Source organism: Molossus molossus, unplaced genomic scaffold (assembly GCF_014108415.1).
Source record: "Molossus molossus isolate mMolMol1 unplaced genomic scaffold, mMolMol1.p scaffold_m16_p_5, whole genome shotgun sequence".
NCBI lineage: Eukaryota > Metazoa > Chordata > Mammalia > Chiroptera > Molossidae > Molossus > Molossus molossus.
Genome location: NW_023425388.1, coordinates 86694495 through 86721334, shown reverse-complemented (window position 1 = coordinate 86721334; position 26840 = coordinate 86694495). Strand labels below are relative to the sequence as shown.

General features: G+C 38.3%; 1 protein-coding gene across 6 annotated transcripts in view; it reads left to right on the top strand.

Annotated features, from left to right (window-relative positions):
- Nucleotides 1-26840, top strand: part of SENP7 (SUMO specific peptidase 7) — a 180411-nt gene that overhangs the window by 86331 nt on the left and 67240 nt on the right. For 4 of the 6 annotated variants that reach the window (XR_004956792.1, XM_036242660.1, XM_036242663.1 and 1 more), the window contains 2 exons: nucleotides 5784-5981; nucleotides 26388-26582. The exons of 1 other annotated variant lie outside the window; for it this stretch is intronic. Coding sequence is in view for 4 of the 5 variants with exons in the window: in XM_036242660.1 (XP_036098553.1) it covers nucleotides 5784-5981; nucleotides 26388-26582 (393 nt within the window). In the remaining variant the exon portion in view is untranslated. The remainder of the gene's footprint in view (nucleotides 1-5783; nucleotides 5982-26387; nucleotides 26583-26840) is intronic. One more of the 6 variants, XM_036242661.1, reaches the window with a different exon arrangement.

The window sequence follows — 26840 nt, the reverse complement described above, 5'->3', positions numbered from 1 at the left end:
TCTAAATGACAGCTTTGCAGGATAGAGTAATCTTGGTTGTAGGTTCTTGCTTTTCATCACTCTGAATATTTCTTGCCACACCCTTCTGGCCTGCAAAGTTTCTGTTGAGAAATCAGCTGACAGACTTATGGGAACTCCCTTGTAGGTAACTAGCTGCCTTTCTCTTGCTGCTTTTAAGATTCTCTCTTTGTCTTGAACCTTTTGCATTTTGATGATGATGTGTCTTGGTGTGGGCCTCTTGGGGTTCATCTTGTTTGGGACTGTCTGTGCTTCCTGGACTTGTATGTCTGTTTCCTTCACCAAGTTAGGGAAGTTTCCTGCCATTGTTGTTTCAAACAGGTTTTCAATTTCTTGTTCTCTCTCTTCTCCTTCCGGCACCCCCAAGATGTGAATGTTGGCACGTTTGAAGTTGTCCCAGAGGCTCCTTACACTATCCTCATTTTTTTGTATTCTTTTTTCTTTTTGCTGTTGTGATTGGGCGTTTTTTGCTTCCTGATATTCCAAATCAATGGTTTGCTTCTTGGATTTACGTACTCTACTATTGAATCTGTGTAAATTATTCTTTATTTCAGTTAATGCCTCCTTCAATTCTGACTGTGCATCCATAATTTCTGACTGGTCCTTTTTATGCTCTTGAGGCCCTCCCTAAGTTCACTGAGGTTCTCATTAAGTTCATTGAGCATTCTTAAAAGCAGTAATTTGAACTCAGCATCTGTTAGGTTGCTTATCTCCATTTCGCTTAGTTCTTTTCTTGGGGTTTTGTTCTGTTCTTTCATTTGGGACCTGTTTCTTTGTCTCCTCATTTTGGCTGCCTCCTGTGTTTGTTTCTGTGTATTGCTTAACGAGAGATCTGGGGCTAGCTGAGACCAGATGCTGCTTGTTTGAAAGAATTTAGGAAAGCCTGAAGCCGGATCCAAGACAGGCCAATCCTATGGTTAAGCAACTGGCAACAGCTTGTGTAGGCCTGAAAGTTGGGTGGGGTGGGGTCTCAAGGAATCACTGGGGTGAGGCAACCAGTGTGAGCCAGGTTGCTGGAGTCCCAGATATAGTGGCTGTCTGCCGCCCCAGGGAAGGGCTCACCAAAGGAACAAAGGCCTCTGACAGCACGTTTGTCCCAGAGAAATCCCCCTCTTCAGCCCTCGCACCAGTGCCAAATAGCTCAGTTCTTCTCTGTATGTCTCTGGTGCCCCTCGAGCTGCCTCCCCTCCAAGCTTAGAGGGAGTGAGTTCAATAAGTTTGTGTGCGGGCCCTTTAAGGAGCTGCTTGGGGCTCCAGCTGCTTCAGCTTCCCTGAGCCTCAGTTCCTGCTGGTTTTTCCAGCCAGAAGTTATGGGGACTTCTCTTCCTGGCACTGGAACCCTGAGCGGGGCACCTGCTGTGGGATGGGGACTCTTCAGTCCTCAGGGAGGACCTTCCCAGCTCAGGACCTTCCTCCTGATTTTTATGTGCCACACGTGGGTGTGGGGCCAGCCCGTCGCACCTCCGACCAGTCTGGATGTGGCTGCTTCTTTAATTCTGTAGTTGTAGGACTTCCATTCAGCTTGATCTGGGCCACAAATTTGATCTGAGCTTTCTAGAGATCAAAACTCAGTTGCAGTTTGTCCCGGGCCCTGGTTGGGTCGTTCGGGTGGCGACCACTCAATGTCAGACATGGAATTATTTTGACAAGAGTATAATAAATTCTCATACTCTATCCTTCATCTAGATTCACTCATTGTTAACATTATTCCACATTTGCCTTCTCTCAGTCTCTTCATACGTTTATGTAAGTGCATATCACATATACACATATATTACACATTTTTGAACCCTTTGAAAGTAAGTTGCAGGCATCATGATACCTCACCTTTAAATACTTCAGTCTGCACTTTGTAAGAAACAGATATTCTCTTATATAACAACCACTATACATTGTGAAGAAAATTAACGATTTCATATTATCATCTTATATTAAGTCTAGAATCAGAGTTCAGTGAATGTCCCCAAAATGCCTTTTATTTTATTTTTTAAAATCTAGGATCAAATTGAAGTTCTTGCATTGTATCTTTTGGTTATTATGTCTCATTAGTCTCTTAATCTTAGAATAGCCCCTGCCTGTCTCTTTCTGTTTCTGTCTCTGTCTCTTTCTTTTTGAAACTACGACATTGACTATTTTAAAGAGTCCTGGCTAGTTGTCTTCTAGAATGTCCTACATTCTAGATTTTTATGATTTATTTGGGATTGCCCTCATAATTAGGTTCATGTCACATTTTTGCAAGATGATGCCATTTGCTTATTGTATCATATCAGAGAATATAGAATGTTTGCTTGTCTCACTGTTGTTGTTGGTCCTGTATTTGATCACTTAGTTAAGGTGGTAGCTGCTGAATCTCTCCATTGTAAAGGTGCTTTTCTTATTTGTAATTAATAGTCACCTGTGACTTAATTATCTGTTTGCATTGTGTTGACACCACGGTGGCTGAGCACTGATGAAAAGAAGTCACAGAACAGTATATTTGTGGCATTATAAATTCATGATTATTATTTTCCCCATTTTTATTTTTAATTTTTAATGATTTTAGAGAGAGGAAAGGAGAGAGAGAGAGAAAGAAATGTAGATTTGTTCCACTTATTTTTGCATTCAGTGGTTGATTCTTGTATGTGCCCTGACTGGGGATCAGACCACAACTTAGGTGTATTGGGACAATGCTCTAACAGCTGAATCACCCAGCCAGTGCCTAAAGTTCATGATTATTAATATCACTAGATTCCTAAACTGCAAGATAATCTTACTCTGTTTCTCTAGTTAGCTTACGTTCCCCCTCTCCACAATGATGATTTGAAACCTTTTCTTTTTTCAAGCCTGTTTTCCTTTACCTTTCATATCACTTTGGAAAGATGATCTTGATTCCTTCTACTTCTTGGAAGAGGGAAAGGGGTGCCTCTTCTCCCATCACAAATCAGCATGATTGAACAGTTAAAGTGCTGGTAATAGAATTAGGAATATATGGTTCTGGATCCCACTTTTAGTACCCACCCATTTTACTATGGGCTTAGTTATTAATCATTCTGTTTGGTCTTCTCAATTACAAAAGTGTTACCATTGTACCTCGTAGAATAGTTGTGAAGATTAAATGAAGTAAATTATTGTAAAATGCCTGATATATTCGCTTGTCTTTTTTTTTTAAACCCCTGCCCAAGGATATGTTCAGAGAGGAAGAGAGAAACATCAATGTGAGAGAGAAACATCAATTGGCTGCCTCCGATGTGCACCCCTACTGGGGATCAAATCAACAACTTAGGCAGTGTCCTGACCGGGAATTGAACCACAACCCCCTGCTGTATGGTTACAATGCTCCAACCACCTGAGCCACCTAGCCAGGCAAATATTAACTCTTCTTATTTTTATTTTTTTATTTATTTTTATTTTTTTAATCCTCACCCAAGGACATTTTTCCATTTTTTGTTCAGGTAGAGTGGGAGGGAGAGAGAGGAACAGAGAGAGAGAAACATTGATGTGAAAGGGACACATGGAGTGGTTGCCACCCGCACAACCAACCAGGGCCGGGGACAAACTGCAACCGAGGTACATGCCCTTAGCGGGAACCGAACCCGGGTCTCTCAGGACCGCAGGCCGACGCTCTAACCGCTGAGCCAAACCGGCCAGGGCTTAACTCTTCTTATATCATGTCTTAGGACACTTTATTTGTTAGTTATTCTGTCTCCTGTAGCTTCAGCCTCTCCCACTCTGCTGACCTGTTCCCATAAGCACTTACATAGATATTTGTCTTAAGCTAACTAATCAATCAATTACTAAGAAACCTTTCCTGCACCTCACATCTATCTTTAGCTTTTGTCCTGTATCCACTATTCATGGCCATATATCAACTGCCTATATTTTTGTATGCCTTTCCTCCTTTCCCATTTACTCATCCCATTTATTCTGGTTTCTGCTGCCACCATTCTGCTAACTTACCCCCAATAAAGTTACCATTATTTCTCTAAATTCATTTTTATTACCCTTTGACTTTAGTGCTTTCATTTCATTCTTCATAAAACATAAAAGTGATCTTTTAAAAATGTGTTCTGATCTTATCATTCTCTTATTAAAACTAGTAGATTTCTGTTGTTGACATAAAGTCTCAAATCCTTAATAGAGTTCACAAGGTCCCACCCAACTACCCATCCTTATCTTGTATAAATTTCCTTTTTACTCTAAGCAGTTGAACCAGGTAAGTCCTTTAATTTCCTTGAAAGCATTACTCATATCAGAGCCATTTGCATTTTGTCCCCCATTTCAGATAATTCTACATTTTCCACCTGTTTCCTTTGGATAGTGTCTATTCTTTGAGGTTTTTAGCTTAAATGCCATATTCTCACTAAAACCTCTCCTGATTTGGTTCAAATGAAGTACGGCCATCTGTATTTTTCCTCTATATCACTCATCAAAATTGTAATTAAGTAATTAGTTGGGTAATTCTCCTCCGGAATGTAAGCTCTATTACGGCAGAACTATAACCATCTTATTCATTGCTATATTTCCAGTTTCTAGGGTTTTTCTGTGAGCAGGTATTCAGTATGTATTTATTGAAAAAACAATGAATTCTTATTCATGCAGAATGTCACTCATCTCTTTATTCCATAATAATAATCCTAAAACCTGTAGATTAATTTTTTAAAATCTCAAAATGTTTGGAGTTTCTGTGCGTTCTGTGGAGATCTCCTGAAGACTGGTAACACCCCCTCCTTCCAGATGGTTTGAAGGTATATTGCCTTAAGTGGCTGCCGCAAAAACGTGATTTATTTGAGATCTGTTTTATCTTTAAAATACATGAGCACTTTGCTTTCTGTTTCTTAATATTCATATTTGTTAAACAAACAAACTGGTACCAAGGAGAATAGACACTCTTATGATTAAATATTTCCAGTTCTTTCAGCCATTCATCACTTTACATTGTTTCAAGTCTATTTGGTAGCCTGTTTACAATACTGCAAAAACTATATTCCATGGTTCCAGTATTATCAGCCCACAGATGTATTGAAAAAGTAATGGGGAAAAAATGTAATGAGGCAAAAAGCTGGAACTGTTTTCATTTATCATTTATCATTTTACTTTTGAATTGGTGTAGGTACAATTAAAGTAAATGTTTTAAATTGACCTATTTTTATTTATTTAATTTTTTGAACACCTCACCTGAGGATATTTTTCCATTGATTTTTTTTTAGATAGAGGGGGAGGGAAGGTGAGAGAGAGAGAGAGAGAGAAACCCATTGGTTGGCTCCTGCACATGCCCCAACTAGGAATCAAACCCACAACCTGGGTATGTTCCCTGACCAGGAATCAAGCCCACCACCTTTTGGGCTTGATTCCTGGTCAGGGAACATACCCAGATGCTCCAACCAACTGAACCACACCAGGCAGGGCAAACGAAAAACATTTTTAGTGCAGAAAGTGGTTGCCTCTGTGATGAGATGTGCAGATGTGTTGTTGTTCCACTAATGGAGAATAGGTCCAGATTGGTTACCAGGAATCCAACAGCTATACATGTGTGTGACTACAGTTGTAGTAAAACAGACAGAATTCTGAAGAAAATCCCAATTTAAGTGAAATAGGCTTTACTTTTTCATGTATATTCGAGAATGGTTAGGCAAAATTTTTACTCATGATGTTTACTATTCTATTTAATTGCTTGAAGAACTGAAATTTAGAATTCTTGGAGGTTTTTATTTGTTATTGTTTGTGATGCATTCATGTATTATACAATGTTTAGTACTGTATGTATTAATTATTTATATGTATAACAGGCAACTCAAAGTTATGTTGACGAATGTCCTATGGACGGATTTAGGACGAAAATTCAGAAAGATCCCACCTAGAAACGATGCTAATTTATGTGATGCCAACAAGGTGCAATCAGACTCATTGCCTTCGACATCTGTTGACAGCCTAGAGACATGTCAAAAATTAGAACCTCTTCACCAAAGCCTTAAATTATCTGAAAGGTATGTTGTTCAGTGCTGATTTTGTTCAACTTACCACATTTAGAAATAAGTCCAATAGTATTAAAAATAAGATTCTTGGAAATGATCTTTAAGAAAATCTGCATATGCAGGTGTGCCCCATTTGAAAGTAAATCTTAAAGTTTACAATCTTAATTTACAAACTTCACGATAGTTCAATGCTTGATTAAGTAGATTGACAGAATTATTTTTAAAAACAAGTATCAATACATTTAACTTACTTTATGATTCACATATACATATATTAAGATTCATTTATGATATAAAATGAAGAGATATACATATAGGTAACGACTTAGGTTAAATAATATTTAGAGGGTGTGTTAACATATCTTTTCTATTTTCTGCATCTTTAACATACTATTTAGGTGTTATTTAATCTAGGCACTTACCACTTCCAACTCTTTTGAACTTACTTGTATTGTAAGTGCATTTTTTTAAAAAAAGGAGGTGATATTGAAATATTACCACCAGATTTTTAATATAAACATGCAGTTTAATTTTGAAAACTAACACAACCAGATTTGCTTTGTATTTTTTAAAAGAATTGTATGTGGAGTTTGGGGCTGAAAATTATAAATTAGCTCTGGGAATTTGTGATCTGTAACATATTTTTAGTATATTTCCATGTATAGTTTTAATCCTTAAATGAATAGATTTTGGAGGAGGTACTTTAGAATAACCTGTCATTAGCTAGTTAGTGTTTTGGTTATATGGTCTGTAACTGAATGACACTCTATATAAGTGTTTTAAGCCAAGATCTAGATAAAAACCACTAACTTTCAACATGGTTATTTAAAAAATAAAAGTAAAACTCTATCAGAACACCTGAACATAATATATATTAATTTAAAAAAGGATGCTTCTTAAAAAAGTTTTTATTGATTTTTTTTAGAGAGAGAGGAAGGGAGAGATAGAAACATCCATGTGAGAGAGAAACATTGATTGGCTGCCTCCTGCATGCCACCCATTGGGGATGGAGCCTGCAACCTAGGCATGTGCCCTGACCAGGAATTGAACCAGGACCTCTCAGTCCATGGGATGATGCTCAATCTACTGAGCAACACTGGCCAGGCAGGATGCTTCTTTTAAAAAAGGCAAAAATAGCCCTGGCCGGTTTGGCTCAGCGGTTAGAGCGTCGGCCTGCGGTCCAGAGAAACCCGGGTTCTGTTCCCGCTAAGGGCATGTACCTCGGTTGCAGTTTGTCCCCGGCCCTGGTTGGGTCATGTGGGTGGCAACCACTTGATGTGTCTCTTTCACGTTGATGCTTCTGTCTCTCTCTCCCTCCTACTCTATCTGAATAAAATATGGAAAAATGTCCTCGGGTGAGAATTAAAAAAAAAAAAAAAGGCAAAAATATAAAAAGCCAAGTAACAAGAATTTTCTTTACAGACCATACCTAATGTAAATTTAACTTTCTAAAGCACTCTGAATCTTAGAGTCAGACAACTTAGCTTCGGTAATTTATGAAGCAGTTTTCTCTCCTTCTTCTGGATCTAGCATTTTTCCTTTTTAGTATGGGTGAACTATTCCCTTACTGTGCTGATAGATAAAAGGGATAGTTAAAGGAATGGCCCTTTCAATGCCTGAAACTCTTGAAAAGAAGCTTCAGCTCTCTTTCAGATGACAATTTCATCAGTCCCTCATTTCATCTGTCCTTTTCCAGCTAAAGAGTATAATGTTTCATCCTGTAAAAAGAATAGTTTTTCTCACCAGGAATTGTTAGTAGCTAGATTATGTGTTCATGAAATTTAAATATAATATGAAGTAGAGTTTCAATAAGATTCTAATTTTGTTTTTACTGTGTGTGTGTGCACGTGCTATTTTTGTTTGAACTACCAGTTATTACAGAACTATTTCCTGAGCTCCAGGATTTGTAAATTTAAGTTGTTCAAAGTGAATGCATCATCTTTGTTTTCAGACTTGTTCCTGTATCTGTATCCCCTCCCTGTCTGAGTATATGACTCCTCTATACACTCAGATCTACAATTTAGAACTTTGTAATTGTCCTGACTGCTCTTTCTTCCTTACCCTTCATATACAGTCATTTATCATGTCTAGTTATTTTTACCTCCTAAGTCTGGAAACTATTTCCTATCCATGTTCATTGGCACTACCTCAGTTCAAACCCTAATAACTTTGTGCCTTTATCACTATGATAGTTAACTGGATTAAGCTTCCTGTGCATAGTCTTTTTCCTCTTTATTATTTTCATGTATTGTTTTTTCATGTATTCATTCTAAAAGCAGATATTACTTGTCATTCTCTAGTTTAACATTTTTCTGCGGCCCTGTGTACCGTCAGGGTAAAGTTTAAACTCCTTAGCTTGGCATATAAGGTTCTTAATGATCTCACCTTTGCTTGTTTCTATCCTTGTGTCTGTCTACTCCTCTACATTTATGCTATTTTATTTTTTATTAAATTTAATTGATTTGAGAGAGAGAAAGGAAGGGAGGGGGGAGAGAGATTTGTTGTCCCACTTATTTTTTTAAAATGTTTTTTTCTTTATTGATTTCAGAGAGAGAGGAAGGGAGAAGGAGAGAAAGATAGAAACATCAATGAGAGAGAACATTGCTTGGCCACCTCCGCCTCCTGCATGCTCCCCACTGGGGATTGGGCCCACAACCCGGTCATGTGCCCTGACCAGGATTTGAACTGGCAGCCTCTTGGTGCATGGGTCCATGCTCAACCATTGAGCCACACTGGCTGGGCCCACTTATTGTTTTTATTATTATTATTTTTAATTCTTACCTGAGGATATTTTTTTCCATTGAGTTTTAGAGACAGTAGAAGGGGAGGAGGACACACACACACACACACACACACACACACACACACATCAATTGACTGCCTCCTACACATGTCCCAACCAGGGCCAGGGATTGAACCTACAATCCAGGCATGTGCCCTTGACTGAGAATTGAACCTGTGACACTTTGGTGAGCAGGCTGTGCTCTAACCACTGAACAACATTGGCCAGGGCTGTTCCACTTATTTTTATGCATTCACTGGTTGATTCTTATATGAACCCTAACCAGGGATCATACCTGCAACCTTGGTGTATCAGGAAAACCCTCTAAACATCTGAACTACCAGATCAGGGGTATTATAATTTTTTTTGCTTGTTATATTATAGCTTTCTTACCAGATATAACTTTGTTCTCTTTCAACAAGGGTTCCATTTCTTTAAAAATTTGCTGTTGACCTGAAGTTTATATTAATAGCTCTTATCAGTTTTTCAGTTTTCCCACATTTATCTAATTATTTGAATCTTACATTTACCTTGCTACTTGTGCAGGAAAAGTCTTGACAATTTGTAATTGAGAAAATTAAGAATCAGAGAGAATAACCATGCAGAGATACAATTAATATATGACAGTACTTTTCAGGCCCGTATATTTTCTGCTTTATCTCACTGCATTACAAAATTTGTCTCTACTTTGGTTTAGCATATTTTATTTTAAGTGTGATTTCAAAATATTATTACAGTGAAACATTGTTTTATTTTACGAATATTTTACATACTTGGGAAAACAATTGGATGGACTTTATTTAATGACAATTTTCAGTCCTTCTATATTGAAATAATATAAGAAATAAAGTATGTACTTTTACATATTTCTTTTATTTTTTGTAAGATTTTTTATTGATGTTTAGAGAGTGAGAGAGAGAGAACGAGAGAGAAACATTGATGTGAGAGCAACACTGATTGGCTGCATCTTGCATGTCCCCTACTGAGGATTGAGTTGAAGCCTGGACATGTGTCCTGACTGGGAATTGAACTGACAATGCTTTAGGGCACGGGATAACCAATGCCCAACCAACTGAGCCACACTGGCTTGGGCTATAAATTTCTTTTTTAAAAATTCAGAAACTTGCTCTGGCTGGTGTTGCTTAGTGGTTGGAGCATCAGCCAGCACACTAAAGGGTCTTGGGTACAATTCCTGTTCAAAGGCACATACCTGGGTTGCAGGTTTGATCCCCAGCCTGGTTGGGGCACCTGTGGGAGTCAACTGATCTATGCGTGTGTGTGTGTGTGTGTGTCTCTCTCTCTTCCCTCCCTCTCTCCCTTCCACTCTCTCTAAAAATCAATGAGAAAAATATCCTCTGATGAGGATTAATAAAACAAAACAAGACAAATCAGAATCTCTTGAAATGCTGGCTGTCTCTGGAATTTATATTCTAATGCTAATTTATATAATTGTACACCAAAAGACAATTTTGGTATTAACTTAGTCATCACTTTATAGATTTGTATTCTGTAAGTCTGTCACACAAAGCTCTCTGTTTCATCAAGGTACTCACTTTGGATAAGTTGCCAATAGTTGCTGAAAGATGATTGGGCTGTGGCTCTGTGTTATGACCAGCTGGGTGAACTGTAGGCATTGCTAACAATTTAATCAGGTATTTATCTAATAGAATATTTTCATCAAGATTGCTGAACAAGATAAATTATGACAATTGTGCACTATTTATAAAAGGATAATTTATAACTTTGAGCAAGACTTCAATAATAGGAAAATTAAAGTGAGTTTTCATTTATTGTGTACTTATTATGTGCCAGGACTGGTGCTAACTGCTTTATATCTATTATTTCATTTAATCTTATCAACTTTGTACGGTGGATAGTGTTCTCCCCATTTTATTTTTATTTTATTTTATTTTTTTTTATCCTCACCCGAGGACATTTTTCCATTTTTTGTTCAGGTAGAGTGGGAGGGAAAGAGAGGAACAGAGAGAGAGAGAGAGAAACATCGATGTGAAAGGAACACATCGAGTGGCTGCCACCCGCACAACCGACCAGGGCTGGGGACAAACTGCAACCGAGGTACGCGCCCTTAGCGGGAACCGAACCCGGGTCTCTCAGGACCGCAGGCCGACGCTCTAACCACTGAACCAAACCGGCCAGGGCTGTTCTCCCCATTTTAGAGATGAGAGTAATGCTAGGAGGCATACATTAAGGTAAGTAACCTAAGGATATGTAGTCATGAGGTGCTGAAATCTTAACCTGACCCTGTGTTTGTCTGACTCCAGAATCCTTGCTCTTGCGCTTGTTCCAAACTACTTATCATGCTAATGAACTTTAATTTTGTTTTTATAAGTAGACTAGGAACTGGACTTTATTATATATTTTATATGATGCCTGTTTCATTAACCTTTAAATATTTTATGTATTCTTTAAGTTTTTTCTTGTGAAATTGGTTCACCTTGTAATTGAGTGCTTTCTAATTGAAAGCTATACCGTGGTAGACATGCTGAGATAGTTCCTTGAACTTTCTGATAGCCTCAGAGACCCTCCAGGGCTCTTGTGCTTTAAAGATGCAGATTCTACTGCAGTTTGGTATATAATCTTTTCAAATGTTTTTTGGGTGCATTTTGACATTTTTCTCTTCTAGGAAAGACTTTTAGCTATTTGTTCAACTTAAAAGGTTTGATTTCTCCGCCAAAGTTCTTTTTCATATCTATTCTTTGCTTTTTTTAAAAAAAAATCTAACAGTGAAACAAACCATACAAGAATAGGATGATTTATACTTTAGAAGAGAATTCTAATCTTTAAAGACTTTCACTTTCTTGTTGAGGTTTTACCTTTTGTTGTTGTTGTTGTTGTTGATTCTCTTTAACTTTGTATAGGACTAATCTTCTATGGACAAGATATTCCCTATTTGGAGAGATAGCTTTTTTTTTTTTTAAGAGATAATGTTTTAAAACAAATTTAAACATACTATATAGTCAAACATTTAAAAGAGATACTAGATGATAGCTAACATTTCTTTGATGGATTTCCTTCTGTCTCAGATTTTCTCTTTACTTGAATGTTGTAGTCTCTGGATATTTTTATTATGGGACACATTTTAGAATTTGGTAATGATAGGGGACCATAATAAAGATATAATTCTTAAAATGAATGTCCAGTTTAGTATATCACATCGTCTCATTTCTTTTTTTAAGTTAATTAATTAATTACTTTTTATTACAGATGACCCTCCCTTTCTTTCCATTGACACCCTCCTTCCTGCTCCAGCCCTCACTCTCCATCTTTACTGCACTGTTGTCTGTGTCCATTGGTTATACATATATGCATATCAGTTCCTTGGATTATCTCTCCCACCCCCTGTCCCCCTACCATTCCCTCTGAGGTTTGTCAGTCTGTTCTCCATTTCCATGTCTCTGGATCTATTTTGTTCATTATATTCCACAAATAATTGAGATCATGTGATACTTGTCTTTCTCTGACTGGCTTCTTTCTTGCTGCTGCATAGTATTCATTGTGTAAAGGTACCACAGCTTTTTTATCCACTCATCTATTGATGGACACTTGGGCTGTTTCCACATCTTAGCTATTATAAATAGCATTGCTATGAACATAGGGTTGCATAAATTCTTTCTGATTCGTGTTTTAGGCTTCTTAGGATATATTTCTAGAAATGGGATCACTGGGTCAAATGGTAGATCCATTTTTAATTTTCTGAGGAAACTCCATATTGTTTTCCATAGTGGCTGCACCAGTCTTCTTCATTCCACCAGCAGTTTGCTAGAGTCCCCTTTTCTTCGCATCCTAACAAGCACTTGTCATTTGATGATTTTTTGATGGCATCCATTCTGGCAGGTGAGAGGTGATGCCTAATAGTCATTTTAATTTGCATCTCTCTGATGATTAGTGACATTGAGCATTTCTTTTATATCTCTCTTGGCCATTTGTATGTCCTGTTCGGAGAAGTGTTATTCAGGTCCTGTGACCATTTTTTAATTGGATTGCTTATCTTCCTTTTGTTCAGTTGTATGAGTACTCTATATTTTGGAAATTAAACTGTTATCCGATGTATCATTGGCAAAAATGTTCTCCCATACAGTGGGTTCCCATTTCATTTGATGCTAGTTTCTGTTCCAGTGCAGAAGCTTTTAAGCTGATGTAGTCCCATTTATTCATTTTTCCTTTGTTTCTCTTGCCATAGATGATTTATCAGTGAAAATTCTTCTACGTGTGATGTCTGAGATTTTGCTGCCTATATGTTCTTCTAGGATTTTTATGGTTTCATGAGTTGGATTTAAGTGTTGTATCCATTTTGAGTTTATTCTTGTGTATGGTGCCAGTTGATGGTCTAGTTTCACTTTTTTTGCATGTAGCTGTCCAATTTTTCCAGTACCATCTATTGAAGAGACTGTCTTTACTCCACTTGTATGCTCTTGCCGCCTTTGTCAAATATTAATTGAGCATACTGGCTTGGGTCACTTTCTGGGTTCTTTGTTCTGTTCCATTGATCTATATGCCTGTTCCTGTGTCAGTACCAGGCTGTTTTGATTACAGTGGCTTTGTAGTATATATAACCTGATATCTGGTATTGTGATTCCTCCTACTTTGTTCTTTTATAAGATTTCTGTGGCTATTTGGGGTCTTTTTTGGTCCCATATAAACTTTTAGAGTATTTTTTTTAGATCTGTGAAATATACTGTTGGTATTTTAATAGGGATTGCATTGAATCTATATATTGCTTCGGGTAGTATGGACATTTTAATGATGTTGATTCTTCCAATCCAGGAACAAGGTATATACTTCCACTTTTTTTTTTTTTATATATCATTCTGTATTTCTTTTTTCAGTGTCCTATAGTTTTCTGAGAACAGGTTTTTACCTCCTTGGTTAAGTTTATTTATAGGTATCTTAATGTTTTTGTTTCTATGGTAAATAGGATTATTTTTATAGTTTCTCTTTCTGGGTGTGTGTTATTGGGGTATAAAAATGCCAGTGATTTCTGGATGTTTATTTTGTATTATGCTACTTTGGCAAATTCATTTATTAAAACGAGTAGATTTTTGATGCAGTCGTTAGGGTTTTCTATGTACAATATCATGTCATCTGTGAATAATGACAGTTTGACTTCCTCCTTTCCAATTTGGATGCCTTTTATGTTTACTTCTTGTCTGATTGCTTTCTGCTAAGACTTCCAGTACTATGTTGAATAAGAGTGGCAAAAGCGACATCCCTGTCTTGTTCCTGTTCTTAAGAGAAATGCTTTTAGTTTTTGCCCACTGAGTATGTTGTTGGTTATAGGTTTGTTATATGTGGCCTTCATCATGTTGATGTATGGTCCTTCTGTTCCCACGTTGCTAAGAGTTTTTATCAAGAATGGGTGCTTGGACTTCCGATCAAGATGGCGGCGTAGGTAAAGGCTGTATCACGTCCTCCCACAACCACATCAAACTTACAACTAAACTACAGAACAACCATCATTCAAAACTACCTGAAATCAAGCTGAATGGAAGTCCTACAACTACGGAATTAAAGCAGCAGCCAAAACTAGACTGGTCGGAGGGGCGGAGGCGGATGGGCTGGTCCCACACCCATGTGTGGCACATGAAAGTCAGGAGGATACCTCATCTGGGAAGGTCCTCTCTGAGGACTGAGGGGTCCCCTTCCCACACCAGGTGCTCCGCTCAGGGTTACAATGCCAGGAAGAGAATCCCTATCACTTCTGGCTGGAAAAACCAGTGGGAACTGAGGCTGAGGGAGGCTGAGGCGACTGGAGTCTCAGGTAGCTCCTCTTAAAGGGCCCACGCACGGACTTATTTGATTCACTCCCTCTAAGCTTGGAAGGGAGGCAGCTCGAGGGGCACCAGAGACATACAGGGAAGAACTTAGCTGTTTGGCATTGGAGGGAGGGCTGGAGAGGGGGCTTTCACCAGGACAAACGTGCTGTCAGAGGTTTTTGTTTCTTTGGTGAGCCCTTCCCTGGGGCAGCAGACCACCGCCATATCTGGGACTCCAGCAACCTGGCTCACACTGGTTGCCCCGCCCCACCCAACTTTCAGGCCCACCCAAGCTGTTGCCACTTGCTTAACCATAGGATTGGCCTGTCTTGGATCCGGCTTCAGGTTTTCCTAAATTCTTTCAAACAAGCGGCATCTGGTCTCAGCTAGCCCCAGATCTCTCAAGTAATACATAGAAACAAACGCAGGAGGCAGCCATAATGAGGAGACAAAGAAACAGGTCCGAAATGAAAGAACAGAACAAAACCCCAGGAAAAGAACTAAGTGAAGTGGAGATAAGCAACCTAACCGATGCTGAGTTCAAAATACTGCTTATAAGGATGCTCAATGAACTTAGTGAGAACCTCAGCACTTAGTGAGGGCATCAAGAGCATAAAAAAGGATCAGTCAGAAATGAAGGATGCACAATCAGAAATGAAGGAGGCACTAACTGAAATAAAGAATAATTCACACAGATTCAATAGTAGAGTACGTAAATCCAAGAAGCAAACCATCGATTTGGAATATCAGGAAGCAAAAAACGCCCAATCACAACAGCAAAAAGAAAAAAGAATACAAAAAAATGAGGATAGTGTAAGGAGCCTCTGGGACAACTTCTAGCGTGCCAACATTCGCATCTTGGAGGTGCCAGAAGGAGAAGAGGGAGAACAAGAAATCGAAAACCTATTTGAAACAATAATGGCAGAAAACTTCCCTAACTTGGTGAAGGAAACAGACATACAAGTCCAGGAAGCACAGAGAGTCACAAACAAGATGAACCCCAAGAGGCCCACACCAAGACACATCATCATCAAAATGCAAAAGGTTCAAGACAGAGAGAATCTTAAAAGCAGCAAGAGAAAAGCAGATAATTACCTACAAGGGAGTTCCCATAAGTCTGTCAGCTGATTTCTCAAAAGAAACTTTGCAGGCCAGAAGGGAGTGGCAAGAAATATTCAGAGTGATGAAAAGCAAGAACCTACAACCAAGATTACTCTATCTTGCAAAGCTGTCATTTAGAATCGATGGCCATATAAAGACTTTCTCAGACAAGAAAAAGCTAAAGGAGTTCATCACCACCAAACTGTTATTATATGAAATGTTGAAGGGTCTTTTTGAAGAAAAAGATAAACTATGTGAACAAACAAAATGGCAATGAAGACATATCTATCGACAATGGAATCTACAAATAAAATGAACAGGCAAAACAGAAATATTCACATTGATACAGAGAACATTTTGTTGGTTGCCAGATGGGAGGGGGGTTGGAGGAATGGGTGAAAAAGGTGAAGGGATTAAGAAGTACAAATTGGTTGCTAGACTGACAAACCTCAAAGGGAAAGGGATTGGGGGGTGGGAAGAAATAAACCAAAGAAATTATATGCATAACCAATGGACACAGACAACAGTGTGGGAAAAGGCGGGAGGGAGGTGGGAGTGGTGAGGGGGTCAATGGGGGAAAAATGAGGAACATCTGTAATACATTCAACAATAAAGAAAAAAAAAAAAGAATGGGTGCTGGATTTTGTCAAATATTTTTTTTTTAGCACCTATTGATATGATCATAGGATTTTTATCTTTCATTTTTATTAATGTGATCTATCACATTCATTGATTTGCAAATATTGTACCAGCCTTGCATCCCTGGGATGAATCCTACTTGGTAATGGTGGATAATTTTTTTAATGTATTGCTAGATCCAATTTGCTAATATTTTGTTGAGGGTTTTGGCATCTGTGTTCATCAGGGATATTGGCATGTAATTTTCCTTCTTTGTAGTGTCTTTATTTGTTTTTGGGATTATGATTATGCTGGCCTCGTAAAAAGAGCTTTGAAGTTTTTCTTCCTCTAGAATTTTTTGGAATAATTTGAGGAGAATTAGTGTTAGTTCTTCTTTACATATTTGTTAAAACTCCCCTGTGAAGCTGTCCAGACCAGGGCTTTTTTTGCTGGGAGTTTATTGATTACTTATTCTGTTTTCTTTCTTTTTTTTTTTAATTCTCACCCGAGGACATTTTTCCATTTTTTGTTCACATAGAGTGGGAGGGAGAGAGAGGGAGAGAGAGGGAGAGAGAGAGAAACATCATCGTGAAAGGGACACATCGAGTGGCCACCACGTACACAACCCAATCAGGGCCAGGTACAAACCGCAACCAAGGTACATGCCCGTAGTGGGAACTGAACCCGGGTCTCTCTGGTTAAAGGTTGATCAATCTTGTTTAGCTTTTCAAAGAAGCAGCTCTTGGTTTTATTGATGTTTTATATTTTTAAAAAAAATCTCTATGTCATTTATTTCCACTCTGATTTTTAAAAAATTTCCTTTCTTCTACTAACTCTGGGTTTTTGTTTTTGTTTTCTTTCTAATTCTTTAAGTTGTATGGTTAAATAGTTCATTGCAATTTTTTTTGTTTCTTGAGGTAGACCTGTAATATGAACTTTCCTTTCAGGACTGCTTTAACTGGGTCCCATAAGTTTTATGTTGTTGTGTGTTCATTATGATTAGTTTCCAGGAATATTTTGATTTATTTCTTGATCTCTTTGGTAACCCATTCATTGTGTTATAACATGCGATTTAGCTTCTGTGTATTAGAATGTTTTTGAGTGCTTTTATTGTAGTTGATTTCTTGCTTCACGCTGTTGTGATCCACAAGGATCCTTTTTTTTTTTTTAATCCTCACCCGAGGACATTTTTTGATATTTTGTTCAGGTAGAGTGGGAGGGAGGGAGGGAGAGAGAGAGAGAGAGAGAGAGAGAGAGAAACATTGACGTGAAAGGGACACATCGAGTAGTTGCCACCCACACAACCCAACCAGGACCGGGGACAAACTGCAACCGAGGTACGTGCCCTTAGCGGGAACCGAACCCGGGTCTCTCGGGACCACAGGCCGACGCTCTAACCGCTGAGCCAAACGGCCAGGGCGAGGATCATTGATATGATTTTAATCTTCTTGAACTTGTAGAGACTTAGTTTGTGTCCTAACATGTGGTCTGTCTTTGAGAATGTCCTGTGTATACTTGATAACAATGTATATTCTGTTGCTTTGGGATAAATTTTATGTAAATATCAATGAAATCCATCTGATCTAGTGTGTCCTTTAGAGTCTCTGATTCTTTGTTAATTTTTTTGTCTAGTAGATCTATGCGGTGATGTCAGTGGGGTGTTAAGGTCCTCTACTATGATTGTATTGCTATTGATCTCTCTCTTGAAGTTCTACAGAAGTTTTAAGATATATTTTGGTGCTCCTGTATTTGGTGCTTATATGTTCACTGAGTTATATCCTTTTGTTGGATCAGCCCTTTTAATATTATGTAGTGATCTTCTTTGTCTCTTATAATGGCCTTTGTTTTGAAGTCTATTTTATCAGAAATGAGTTGTGCTACCCTAACCTTTTTGTTGTTGTTGTTTCTATTTGCAAGGAAAATTTTTTTCCATTCCTTCACTTTTATTCTGTGTGAGTTTTCTTTTTTCATGCGGGTGTCTTGTAGACAGCTTATATATATGGGTCACGTTTTATTATCCAGTCAGCTACCCTATGTCTTTTTCAAAATTTATTTTTGTTTATTAATTATTTTTGTTACCGATGTTTCTCTTTTCCCCCCATTGACACCCTCTTCTTGATCCTGCCCCACCCTCCTACAGAATTGTTGTCTATGTCCATTGGTTATGCATTACCCTATGTCTTTTGATTGGAGCATTTAAGTCATTTACATTTAAGGTTTTTATTGATAGGTACTTATTTGTTGCCATTTTTATTCTTTATGCCTGCATTCCTCTTCTCCCTCTATTTCTTCTTCTTACAACAGTCCCTTTAGCATTTCTTACAGTGGTTGGTGGTAGTGAATTTCTTTAGCTTTTATTTTGTCTGTGAAGCTCTTTATTTCACCTTCACTTTTGAATAATAGTCTTGCTGGATAGGGTAGTCTTGGATTCAGTCCCTTGCTTTTCTTTCTTTCTTTCTTTTTTTAATGAATTAATTTATTTTTGTTACAAATGTTTCTCTTCCTTGCTTTTCATTACTTTGTATACTTTAATGCTGCTCCCTTCTGGCCTTCAGTGTTTCTATTGAGAAATCAGCTGACAGTCTAATGGGAGCTCCTTTGTAGGTAAATTTTTGTCTCTTTCTTGCTGCCTTTAAGATTATTCCCTTGTCTTTAATGTTTGCCATTTTAATTATGATGTGTCTAGATGTAGGACTTTTGGGGTTTATCTTGATTGGGACTCTCTGTGTTTTTTGGACTAATGTGACTTTTTCCTTTACCAGGTTAAAGAAATTTTCTGTCATTATTTCTTTATACAGGTTCTCTATTCCTTTCTCTGATCCTTCTTCTGTTACCACTAACATATGAATATTGCTACATTTCATATTGTCCCAAAGCTCCCTTAAACTCTCCTTTTGCTTTTTTTATTTTATTTTATTATTCATTTGTTGTTCTTATTGGGTTTGTTTTTCTACATGTTTTTTAACTCATTGGTTCGGTGTTCAGCTTCTTCCAATCTACTATTAAATCCTCCCAGGGTATTTTTTATATCAGGTATGTCTTTCTTCATTTCCGCTTGATTTTTCTTCATTGTGTCTACCTCTTTTTTTTATGCTAGTGTAGTTCCCTTTGAGCATTTTGTAATTCCCATTAAATTGCTTGCAATTCTCACTAGGTTGTTTGAGCACTCTTAAAACCATTGCTTTGAATTCTTTATCTGACAAACTGCTTGTCTCCATTTTATGTAGTTCCTTTTCTGGTGATTCTTCCTCTGTTTTTTTTTTTCCATTTGGGGCTTGTTTCTTTGTCTTACCATTTTAGTAGTCTGGTAGTTCGGGAACAGGTCAGGTGTACTGGGATGTGTAGGCAGATTGGTGTGTATCAGATGAGATTGCTATGATTTCCAGTCTTGGTATGGTTACCTTCTTGTGGGACCCAGTGGAACAGTCTCCTTGATCTTCTGAGCTGGGTGCTCTAGGAATGACCTTTGTGTGGGTTATGTGGACTCTTGTTGAATTTAGGTCTTGATTGCTGTTGACTGTTTGTTGGTGGGCTGAGTTGTCAGGGTTGTTGTCTGTGAGTCTTAACCCTGACCCTGTTGTGCCAACTGTTATATAGTTGTTGACAGAATAAAAGAAAGCGAAACAAGACCAATCCAAAAAAACCCCCAAAATATCAGCATCAACAATAATAAAAGCAACTGCCTCAGCAAAAACGATGAAAAGAGAAACAAATGAAACACACACACACACACACACACACACACACACACACAAATACTAGGAGGTGTGAGACCAAAATAATTAGAAGAAAATGTAAAAGTAAAGAAGGCAAGGCAAAACCAGACCAAACCAATAAGCAATGGAAAAACATATCAGCATCAACAATGATTAAAGCACCAGCCTCAACAAAAAAATGAAAAAGACAACCAAACAGACAGTAAACACACACACACACACACACACACACACACACACACACACGAAGAAAACTAGAAGGTATGAGACCAAATGAATTAGGAAACGGAGGAAGGAAAAAAAAAAGAATATGAAAGCAAAGAAGATGGAGACCTGAACTAGAGTAAGTATAAAAACTAAAAGGTAGAAAATAATGACTGATATAATAATAATAATAATTATTATTATTTTAGAAAGTAATAATGCTAAATTGAATAAAATATAGAATAGGAAAGTAAAAAATGGGGAAAAAAAAGACAGAAAAAATGGAATTAAATAAAAACAAAACAACTGCTCCCCCCAAAACAATCACAACAACCATAAAAACCTTGGATCTATTCTTTCTTTTTTTTAAATTAATTAATTTATATTTGTTATAGCAGTTTCTCCTTTTTCCCCCATTGACACCCTCCTCCCCCTCCCTCCCCGCCCCATTCCCAGCTTTGTTGTCCATGTCCATTGGTTATGCGTACATGCATATAAGTTCTGTGGTTTATGTCTCTCTCCCCCCACCCCCTCTTCTGGGGATTGTCAGTCTGTACCCTACTTCCATGTCTCTGGGACTACCCTGTTCTTTAAACTGTTATGTTCATTACATTTCACAAATAAGTGAGATCATATGATACTTGTCTTTCTCTGCTTGGCTTGTTTCGCTTAGGATAATACTTTCCAGGTCCCTCCATGTTGTCTCAAAGGATAAGAGATCTTTCTTTCTTACAGCTGCATAGTGCTCCATTGTGTATATGTACCACAGCTTTTTTATCCATTCATCTGCTGATGGACACTTGGGCTGTTTCCAGATCTTAGCTATTTTAAGTAGTGCTCCTATGAACATGGGGGTACATACATTCTTTCTGATTGGTGTTTCAGGCTTCTTAGGGTATATTCCTAGAAGTGGGATCACTGGGTCAAATGAAAGTTCAATTTTTAACTTTTTGAGGTAACACCATATTGTTTTTTCATAGTGGCTGCACCAGTCTGCATTCCCACCAGCAGTGTACTAGAGTCCCCTTTTCTCCACACCCTCTCCAACACTTGTTGTTTAATGATTTGTTGATGGCGGCCATTCTGACAGGTGTGAAGTGATACCTCATTGTTGTTTTAATTTGCATCTCTCTGATGATTAGTGATGTTGAGCATTTCTTCATATGTCTCCTGGCCATTTGTATGTCCTGTTTGGAGAGGTGTCTATTTAGTTCCTCTGCCCATTTTTTAATTAGGTTCTTTGTCTTCCTTTTGTTGAGTTGTATGAGCACTCTATATATTTTGGAAATTAACCTTTTATCTGATGTATCATTGGCAATTATGCTCTGCCATACAGTGGGTTGCCCTTCCATTTTGGTGGTTGTTTCTTTTGCTGTGCAGAAGCTTTTGAGTTTGATGTAGTCCCATGTGTTCATTTTCTCCTCTGTTTCTGTTGCCTTAGGTGATGTATCAGTGAAAATTCTGCTGCGTATGATGTCTGAAATTTTGTTGCCTACATTTTTTTTCTAGGATTTTTATGGATTCATGAGTCACATTTAAGTCTTTTATCCATTTTGAGTTTATTCTTGTGTATGGTGTAAGTTGATGGTCTAGTTTCATTTTTTTGCATGTAGCTGTCCAATTTTCCCAACACCATTTACTAAAGGCTGTCTTTACTCCCTTGTATGCTCTTGCCACCTTTGTCGAATATTAATTGAGCATAATGTTTTGGGTCAATTTCTGGGTTCTCTGTTATTTTCCACTGGTCTATATGCCTGTTCTTGTGCCAGTACCAGGCTGTTTTGATTACAATAGCTTTGTAGTATAACCTAATATCCGGTATTGTGTGGATCTGTTCTGTATAGAGCTCACTGGAGTTTGCTTCAGTGTTGTTGATCTGGTTCCCTTGGGTGTCGGTCCCTGTTGTCTTGAGCAGTTCTCTGGTGTAGGCCAATGTGAATTGCTGTCCCTGTCTGGCCCTGGGCCTCCTGGCTGAAGCCCTGCAGGGCAGGGTCCCAGGTAGTCTGGTGGGTGGAGCTTCCCTAACTCAGAGCATAGTTGTCTTCTGGGCTTGCAAGTTGAATGTATTTGTTCTGGTTTGCTTTCCCTTTCTCCACAGCACTTGGCTCTGTTGGGTATCAGGTCCAGTCAGGATGGTTTAAACAGATTTGTGTTAGGGGTAATGCCTATAGCTTATAGGAGGAGCAAGGCAGTCTCTTCCTCTTCTTCCAGTGCTTCAGTTCTGCCTGTATTGCTGGCAACCTGTGGTTGCCACCCAAGCAGGGGAGAATAAAGAAAAACAAAATAAAACAAAACACAGCACAATACAACACAAAACAAAACATGGCCTGCTTTGACTTTTTGATCTTTCAGCATGACTCTGGAGCTTCTGCCCAGGCTCCCACCTGGCCTGATGTCTGAATTCCCACCGCTGCTAGGCCCTGCTACTGAGGTGCTCGTTTACAGCCCATTGCTGTTCTGTGGGACGGGTAAAGGATGCCTCCTCTATGCTCGAGGAGGTGGGGAGGAATGAGCCCCTTTCCCAGGGCACTCTGGCTAGCTCCTGTCAAAGTTCTTTCAATGAATACTCGGCTCGTTAGATTTACTGGGTGATCCACTCAGACCTCTCTGGCACCCACAGTCAGGGCGAGCTTCCCAGGCTGGTGGTGTAACCTCACATTTGCTTTTAGCCAGGGGTAGTGCTGAGTCCCCTTGGTGGGCCTAGTCACCTCTGATTCCCATGGTCTGATGCTATGTGGGCCCCCTTTCCTCCTCTTTTGCTGTTGTTTGGGGATCTCTGTGTGGGATGAGTCCCCCCACTCCCAAGGGCAGGAGCTGATCTGCTATACCTTCCTTCTGGCTTTTTAGCCACGCTGTGCAGCTGCACAAGTTCACTCCACCCACTTTTCTTCTTCTCCTATCCCCTCTCTGTGCTCCCTGCTTGCAGTATTTCCAATCAGCTATTTTTAAAAATATGTTTTTATTGATTTTTTTTTTTTTTAGAGAGAGAGAGGAAGGGAGAGAGAGAGAAACATCCATCGGCTGTCTTCTGCACACCACCTACTGGGGATTGAGGTGGCAGCCCAGCACGTGCCTTGACCTGGAATTGAACTGGAACTTCTCAGTCCATGGGATGATGCTCAATCTAGCTATTTTCAGGTGGTTTTTCAAGTTGAATGTTCTGCAGTTTAGCCTCAAGTCCAGTCCTGTGCTAGGATCAAGTGGACAGAACTTCCTTAGGCTTCAGCCATCTTGACTGTCCCCCAGATTCTCTCATTTCTTAAAGTACAGTTTTATTTACACTATAATACTTATCTAGAAAAGGATAGTTTTAACCTGAATAAACATTCTGGTTGGTTTGGCTCAGTGGTTAGAGTATCGGCCTGCAGACCGAAGGATTGCGGGTTCGATTTCCACTCAAGGGCACATTCCTGGGTTGCAGGTTTTATTTCCAGCCCTGATTGGGGTCATGTGGGAGACAATCAATGGATGTCTCTCTCTCTCTGTTTCTCTCTCTCTCTCCCCCTCTCCCTTGCCCACCCTCCCTCCCTCCCTTCCTCGTTATCTAAAAATCAATGGAAAAATGTCTTTGTGTGAGGATTAACAAAGAAAAAATTGTATCCGCTAATATTCCTGTATTTTTCCTAAAGTATTGAGAACCACAGTTGAGTTTTCTTTAATGATTCATTTCATAGCAATTTCTAGTGTGAGGTCAGATAAAGAAATCTTGAGACTCCTTACTGGTCCTATATTGTCCCCAATACCATTTCAATTCCAGATGTTTAAAGAGGGTTCTGTCAGGCATTAGATATACAAAGCAGACAATAATAAACAGGATCCTTAGAGATGTAAGTCATGCAAGGAGGTAGAAAAATATCTCTGCTGCCTGGCCGGTGTGGCTCAGTGTTTGAGTGTGGACCCCGGCACCATAAATATTGCTGTTCGATTCCTGGTGAGGGCGCATGCCTGGGTTGTGGTCTTGATCAACACTAGTGGATGTGCAGAAGGCAACCGATTGACATTTCTCTGTCATCAGTGTTTTTCTCTCTCTCTCTCTCCTTCCCCTTCCTCTCTTTCTAAAAGTCAATAAAAACATATTAAAAAAGAAAAAAAAACTGGGCAAAGGATCTGATAGACATTATAAAAGAATATATATATGTGTATATATATATATATGTATATACCCCCTCTCCTCCTCACAATTAGTGGTTGTAGTAGATGACAGACTTCCTTTCCCTTCTTTCTTCACTTAAACTCTGAGTTCAAGGAGTTGTACAAGGTGGGGCAAAAGTAGGTTTACAATTGTTTGTATGGAAAAAGACATGCAGGTTATGATTATTACAATAGCTTTATTATTTTAATTTTAATTTTAAAGATGTTTTTATTTATTTTAGAGAGAGAGGGGAGGGAGAGAGAGAATCATTGATAGGGGAGAGAAACATTGATCAATTGCTTCCTGCATGTCCCCTACTATGGATCGAACCTGCAATCCCAGCATGTGCCCTGACCAGGAATTTAACTGGTAACCCTTAAGTGCATGGGATGAGACCCACACAACTGAGCCCCACTGACCAGGACTATTTTTATTTTCTTAATCATTACTTGAGGATATGTTTTTATTGATTTGAGAGAGAGAAAAAAACATAGATGTGAGAAACATTGATTGGTTGCCTCCTGTTTGTACTCTGACCAGGGATGGAACCTGTAACCTGGGTATGTGCCCTGACTGGGGATCAAACCCCCAGCCTTTTGGTGTATGGGACGATACTCCAACTGAGCCCTATTGGCCAGGACACAATAGCTTTATTAATTATGTGTTTTGCATACTCCCAGCTGTAAATCTACTTTTGCCCCACCCTGTATTTGCTATATCTTGGTTTTTAGATTATAGATAGTACGTAATTATTGCAGTACATTTTTTTTTTGTGTGGTGGTTGTACTGGAAATGGATATTTCTACAGGTTTCTTGATGTGCTGATAGAAAAGCTTAGTTATGTGGATCCTTTGTCATGTTAGTGTTGTGGATACAGTGTAATGGAATAAAATTAAAAACCAGAACATAACAGGCCCAGATTCTTCTACTAGGAAGAATTACTTATACACAGGCAAGCAATTAACTTTTCTGAACTTTGAGTTCTTCGTGTTTAAAATAAACAGAAAACCAAATTATCTTAAAGTACTCCTAAGACTTGAAATCCTATGCTGTTTTGTACATAATGAAAAGAACATAGTGCCTTCGTGTAGCAAAAATAGAGTACCTCTCTAAGTACTACAGCAAACATAATAAAATATAAAGATGGTCACAAATTCACTTAAACAAAGTACTTTGACAGTTCTGAGTGTTAATCTATTGTCTTTCACAAAGGGTCAGTAAAGTGCTGCTAATGACATATTGATAACAGTGATATGAAAACTTAAAAATGCAGTTGTGGACACTAAAAGATTATAATAATTTGGCTTGGGCCAGTCAGTTCAGGGCCAAATGGTAGCCTCAAGGGCATCATTGTAGCATGAGAAGGTACATCAATTGTTCATAATACAACTGGCTAACCAAGAAAAGATTGTACTATCCTCTGCTGTTTAAGATACCAGGGTTATATAGTACATTTGATATGAACCCTGCCAATTAAGAAAAGTTTAGAGCTTTTAAAATACACTTTCATTTTATAAACATTTAATTTACTGACTTTTTCCCTGATGCTATTATATAAATTATATATATTGCCATCAATATATGTGCTGTTTTACTTATGGAATCTGTCATTACCTTAGTTGCAATCTGAATGATGTCTTCTTTCTTGTTGGATTTTGCGTTTGTCGTCTCTCTTTGCCAATTACAAATATTACTTACTGAGGACCTTTATGTAGAATGAGAAGAATAATGATTTATTGAGTTGGTTTCCAGTAATCTGCATTTTTAATAATTATTGAAAAAGAGAAGGAAAGCATTTTTTGAGAAAAATTGTTTAAAATTTTAAGCACCTCAATAGCAGCCATTATGACAGTTAAAGCCATTGTAGTGGTAGGCTAATCTATGCCAAATAATAAGACACAAGTACTTCTAGAAACAAAAATAGAGTGTATACCTCCAAAATTTTGAGTATTTACAGGTTGATTTCTAGGGTGGTATAGTTCTTACAGCTCACTTGTGCTAAGATGAAAATGTTTGAAAATTCAACTTCCTAGAATATAATTTTTACTGCAGACTTCAGTACAGTACAGTATTTGTTATTTTGTGTGACAGGATACCCAGAGTTATATTGACGAATATCCTGGGAACGGAGTTAGGAAGAAAATACATAAAGACCTCTCCTGTAACTGAGGCCACTTTGGGTGATACAGACAACTTGCAATCAGAGCAGCTTTCTTCATCATCTGATGGCAGCCTAGAATCTTGTCAGAATCTAAATACTCACAAGAACTTCTTTTTATCTGAAAGGTATGTTTAGTGATAACTTTACTCAATATAAATATTACACTTATTTTCTTGAGCCCTCTTCTACTCTTCCCCCACAGATACATTATTACAAAATGTGAGGCAAATGTGATCTGATGGCTAGTATGATGTTTTTCTCTCCTGGCGGCTGGAATGGGTTTCGGAACCAACAGTTTATACATGGCTAATAATCAGTTTAAAAATCACTGGTTACTCTACTTATGCTTTGGGAAAATGGATGCAGTCTCCTAATGAAAATTT